The 6,056-nt window shown below is 53.5% G+C and overlaps 1 protein-coding gene across 1 annotated transcript; it reads right to left on the reverse strand.

Moving 5' to 3' along the window:
- Positions 1-2,748: 2,748 nt before the first annotated feature.
- S100A7 (S100 calcium binding protein A7) lies at positions 2,749-3,367 on the reverse strand. Its single transcript, XM_009890457.1, has 2 exons — positions 3,215-3,367; positions 2,749-2,973 (listed from the first exon to the last, which is right to left on the reverse strand). The coding sequence occupies exons 1-2, from the start codon at positions 3,365-3,367 to the stop codon at positions 2,749-2,751; spliced, it is 378 nt and encodes a 125-aa protein (XP_009888759.1).
- Positions 3,368-6,056: the final 2,689 nt, after the last annotated feature.

Genomic DNA, 6,056 nt, shown 5'->3' on the forward strand with positions numbered 1-6,056 from the left:
ACCGCTCCCCTTCTCATACTTCTGCACATAGTTCCTGGTTGCACCCACCGGGCTTTGGAAATGCCGTTCTTCCACCCCACCGTCACCTCCGATGGGGCTGAGCTGCTCGTGCGCTGGGCAAAGAATGGGGAAAACACGGGATGTGCCATCGCATCCCAACGTGGGCGCAAAGGGCAAGTCCGTCTTGGCAGAACGTGGCAAAACTTTGCGGGTTTTGCAGTGCACTGAAAATCTTGTGCACTTTCATGCCAGTGCAGGAGAAAGATGGGCTGTTTCAGAGAGATGTGGATAACTCTGTCCTTTCATTGTTTTTAATGCGATCTCTCTGTTTTCTACAATATTAACTGGCTGAACACTAGCAAGGGTGAAGGCAACATCCGCCTTTCAATAAATTGCTTTCCAGAGTATTTTCTGTTACTTTCTGCTTTCACATCGCTTGTACCAGACCTTTCCGCTTGCTCCAGAAACTTTGTGGAAGAAACTGGGCATAAAACAAGAAGAAAAACTGAGGTCATGATCTTTACTGGCTGGAGCATTAACTAACAAGTGTTTTGCAACTGTCACCTCTGTCACCCATCTTGCGTTACCAGAACAGGTACTAGAAGAATGAAGAGACTTAAAAAGATACAAAAATAAGACAATAGATTCCAGGAAGAGGGTAGGAACAGAAAAACAAAAGGGTAACTATTCCAGTTTGAGGATGCTTCTTGCATGACCTGGGGCCAGTATCAAGAACGGTTGCATGAGTTTTATTCTGGTATCACTGACTCATTTCATTGCTTTTTTGTTTTGTTTTGTTTTCCTGCTCTACTCATTAGGGACTGTCGACAATCCGAAATTGCATCCTCATTCCCCAGCTCGTCTTGTGAAGCATCGGCCGAGGCCGGGTTTTGCCCCGTGCGCTTGCGTAGTCCCCACACAGACAGACTGTGGGCTCTGAATTCCCATATTTCCTACCCATGTTCCCCAAAATCTGTGGGAGGGGCAGCTTGGGATGCCCAGGTCCATGAAGGGAGCGATGCCCAAGTGCCACCCGGCTGCCTTGTGGATAACATCTGCCTCCTGGGGGGACAAGGGCTGCATCCCATGGCAAAATGCTGGACCCAGAGAGCGACCACCTGTGTCACTGAGTGCAAATAACCCCACACTTCCTTTTGTGGCTCCGTTTCACCTGGGACAGGCTTCTGGTTCCAGCCAATGTTGGAAATGTCAGAGCCGCCTCAGCCTGAAGGTTTCCCCACTCAGTGCACAGTCGCTGGCAGACAGAGGAGCTCTTTTCCACTCATGTCTCTGCTCCCCAGGAGCCCCCAGCGGCTTGTAAATGTTGCCCCAAACTAACAAAAACATCCGACCTCCCTGTGCAGAGTCAACACCAGCTCTCCACAGCCCCTCAGCCCTTTTCTTTGCTGTGTCGGGGCTTGCAAGGTCACTTTGCGGGTGGCAAAAGCATCGCACACACTGCTGGGATGCTGCACCCCCAGCTCCAGAGATGGGTCTTGGCAGCCACCTGGGGAAGCGACCCCCCCAACTGTGTTTCACCCCCGGCATGTCCTGGAGCTGGTGCACAGAGGGTCTGGGAGAACCAGGGCTGAGGACACTTGTGAAGCCACCGACTGTCCCTACCAGGACCCCCCCCAGTGTCATGCATCACGCCGTCCTCTGAGGCGAAGGGTGCTGGGCTCCACCACCCTGCGCAGGTGTCTGATTGGGCAACACAGGACTAATTTCTCTTCTAATTCTTGGGAAAACTGCACTTTTAGAAGACTCCAGTGTCTGAACTTGTGAAAATATCTACTTTCTAGCCAGCTGTGGTATGCGGGTTTCAAGGCCTCAGTGTTTTCGAGCTCTCCAGGTGTGTGGATGAGGAGGAGCGAGACCCGGGCACTTGACCCAAGCTGGCCAACAGGGTTAGTTCATACCATGAACGGCACATTCGATATAAGTTAAAAAGTTTGCTGAGCAATGTTTCTCTGTTATGGTGGCTGCCATCCTGAGAACTTCATGCCCCGGTGCCAGACTCCTGAGCCCTTCCCTTCCTTCTGAAGCTGCAACGCTGGCAGTGTCCCACATTTGCTCTCCCTGCTGGAGAGCACAGCTTCTACAGATAGAATGGGCTGAGTATAGTCCCCGTATATTTTATATTGGTATCAGGATCAATACTGGTTCTTTAGTATTATTAATGTTGATTATTTAGTCTTATTTTATTAAATCTGTTTATATTTCGACCCTCAAGTTTCCTTGTTTTTTCCCTCGATTTCCCTTCCCGGGTGGGAAGGGGTCTTTGGATGAGACAATAATTGCCTAAATGACAATAAATTGTTGTGGGTTCCTCAAACTGTAACAGCAGGGAACCCGCTGAGCCTTGGAAAGGCTGTGGGAGCACGTTGGGGTCTGACATACTTCAGGACGGGGATCCCCCCAGGCTGTGCTGCTCGGCACGGACCCAGCAGTGTGGTTGTCCAGGGTCCCCCCATGCCACCTTCCCTTTCCTATTGCTTCTCCAGTCCAACCTGCATTTAACTCACCCCCAGCCACAGGCTGAGTGTGTATTGCATCCTCCCTGGAGACGACAGGACACATAATACAGATGCATTTGGTGCTTGAGGAAAGAAGTTTTATTTCAATGGCATAGGCAGAAGCAGATGACAAAGCTTTGGTTACAGGTTTGTCTGTGCTTGCGGACAAATGGAAGGGATGGTGCTGCTGGAAGAGCACAATCCCATGGGCACAGCCACCCTGGGAAACACTTCACTTGCTGGGACCATGGCCATGGTCATGATCGTGGTCATGGTCATGGTCATGGCCATGACCGCCATCTGGATGGCCCTTGTGACCCTGGTGGGACCTATTGTGGGCATCAATGGCTACAAGATTCAGCGTGGTCAGGAACTCGGTGAACTTCAGGCGACCGTCACGGTTGCGATCTGCTTTGTTGAAGAGCTTGCTTATGTAGTCATCGATGGTCGTGTTAGGCTGCAGCAGGGCAAATGTGAAAAAGAGTCAGCCTGAAGCACAAGCAGGATTCAGGGTCGCCCTGCCAGCCCACAGCTACGGCACGAGGCTCACCCAGCAAGGATTGCATTTTCAGGAAAAACCCTAGAAAAACCCTCCCTCCCCTTTTGGAGACTCTCAGCCACCCCCATGCCCCAAGGAGGCTGCCACTCCTTTGAGCTTTTGCCGGCATTAGGAGAGCCGGGCCACGCTCAGCTCTTACCGGCACAGTGTTTTGGAGGAAGGGCTTGGCGGTCTCCTTCAGCAGCTGCGAGAACTCAGTCTTGCTCAGGTAGTCATCTAAGGGGTTCTTGATGGCATAATGGTGGTAGACGTTGACGGCGCACTCCAAGGCAAGCTCCAGGTCGGTTTTCATCTTGCTAGGAAGGGACAGGCAGCAAAACATTAAACCCCATCAGAGGAGAAGGACTCCCCTCTCCTCTGGGAGCCCCAACCAGGCTCTGGCTGCCCGGCAGGGTCAGGCTCACCCCGGTGGCACCTCCAGCAGCACGAAGCCTGAAGCCACCATTTGGCAAGGATCTACTTACCTACAAGTGGTGCTGAGGCTGACTTCTGTAGAAGACGGTGCACGGGACAAGAGGAGCAGGCAGGAGTAGTGACTGCACGGTGGAGGCGAGGTCTCTTTTATACTCTCCCTGAGCTATGATTTAGTGACACCCTCAAATTTCCTTCGGGGCAATAACCCCAGGAATTGTGCAAGGCTACAGCAGCACGCCCAGGTGGCGATTTCTTGCCTGGCTCCAGGAACGGGCTGCTCCCACTCTTAACGAGGGAGGGGACGCACCAAACTCGTTAGGGCAAAACAAGGAAACACCAAAAGAGACATCTGCAGGGAACCAGCATTGTGGGTCGGTGACGGTGACGGGGCTTTCCCAGCAGCCAGGACATTCCTGGAGAGTTTGGGGGTCTTTGCCAAGATGATGGAAGAGGAAATTTTCTGGATCACACGAAAGGTGTTGGGTGAGGGTCTCCAGTGGGATGGTGCTGCTTTTTCCCCACGGAGGATGCGGTTCATGGCTCCTGTATCTGCCCTGACGCTGTTGAATTTGGCTGGAGACGTGGTGTCTGCCCCCACCATGGGGTGCTGGGGGATGGCCAGCGCATCCCACCCACCATCCCCCAAGTCACCTCCCCAAAATCATGAGCAGCATTCCTCCTGAATCATTTCTTAACAGCTCGCCAGGGAGCCAAGAAAGACGTTACAAATCCAGGCACGTCAGCGTGCCGGAAACCTGCCAGCCAGTCTTAGGAGATGCCATTTCCCGGCAGCCGTAACGACTGCCCGATGATAACCGAGGGCATTGGCAATCACTGCCTGTTCCCGGTGTTGTGGGATGTTGCCACTCACGGGACACCCCGTGATGTTCCCAGTGTCTGGTACAGGCTGCTAAACCCCACATATCCTTGGGGAAAGACAGTTTGGCGAAGGTGGGGGCTGGAGACGACCCTGTGCAGGAGGATGCCCAAACCCTTCACCCCAAGTCCATGCTTGGTGGGACTGGCAGAGCAAAAAGCCATTAAGGCTTCTAGGAGACAGGAAGGACAGCGGTGATGAAACATCTTCCCATCAGCCTCCTAATCCAGGAGCACAAGGAACTGGTGCCAGAAAAAGCCTAAATTGCAAAAGAGTGAAACAAAGGGACAGGTTGTGCGATGGAGGGTGTGGTGGGTTGACCCTGGCTGGATGCCTCGTGCCCACCAAAGCCGCTCTGTCGCTCCCCTCCTCAGCTGGACAGGGGTGAGAAAATATAATGAAAGGTTCATGGGTCAAGATACGGACAAGGAGATCACTCAGCAATTACCATCACAGGCAAAACCAGACCAGAGTTGGGGAAATTAGTTTAATTTATTGCCAATCAAATCAAAGTAGGATAATGAGAAATAGACCCTAATCTTAAAAACACCTTCGCCCACCCCTCCCTTCTCCCCGGACTTCACTTCACTCTCCATTTCTCCACGTCCTCCCCCGAAGCGGTGCAAAAGGACGGTCAGTGGGGGTTGTGGTCAGTCCATCACACATTGTCTCTGCCGTTCCTTCCTCCTCAGCTGAGGACACCTCACACTCTTCCTCTGCCCCAGCATGGGGTCCCTCCCATGGGACACAGTTCTCCATGAACTTCTCTGACATGAGTCCTTCCTAGGTGATGCAGTTCTTCACCGACTGCTCTGGTGTGGGGCCTCCGTCGGCTGCAGGTGGATATCTGCTACACTGTGGACCTCCATGGGCTGCAGGTGGATATCTGCTTCGCTGTTGACTTCAATGGGCAGCAGGTGGATATCTGCTCCATCATGGACCTCCATGGGATGCAGGCGGCTATCTGCTCTACCGTGGTCGTCCATGGGATGCAGGGGGATATCTGCTCCACCATGGCCCTCCATGGGCTGCAGGTGGATATCTGCTCCATCATGGACCTCCATGGGCTGCAGGAGGACAGCCTGCCTCACCATGGTCTTCCCCATGGGCTGCGGGGGAATCTCTGCTCCGGCACCTGGAGCACCTCCTCATCTCCTTCTTCACTGACATGGGTGTCTGCAGAGCCGGTCCTCACATATTCTCACTCCTCTCTTTGGCTGCAGTTGTGCAGGGAGGTTTTTTTTCCCTTCCTAAATACGTTACGACAAAGACACTGCACCACTGTCCCTGATGGGCTCATCCTTGACCAGTGGCAGGTCCTTCTTGGAGCCAGTTGGCACGGGCTCTATCAGACATGGGGGAAACTTCTACCAGCTTCTCACAGAAGCCACCCGTGTAGCCCCCCGCTACCAAAACCTCACCGTGTAAACCCAATACAGAGGGAGATGAGTGCATCCTCCCCAGGAAGAGCAACCACGCAGGGCTGATCAGCCGGACACGGGCGCAGCATCGGTGCAACGTGACGGGACACGCGTGGGGAGGTGTGAAGGGATGTGCCTGTGCCACGAGCGGGGAGGCGGAAGAAGAGGAGAAGAAATGTGTGCACCATGGGGCAGGCAAGAAGGGGCAGGTACGAAGGGACAGGCATGCGCCGTGGGTCCTCCTGCTGCCATTTGCTTCCCAACCTTCC

This window comes from Charadrius vociferus, unplaced genomic scaffold (assembly GCF_000708025.1).
Source record: "Charadrius vociferus isolate BGI_N301 unplaced genomic scaffold, ASM70802v2 scaffold698, whole genome shotgun sequence".
NCBI lineage: Eukaryota > Metazoa > Chordata > Aves > Charadriiformes > Charadriidae > Charadrius > Charadrius vociferus.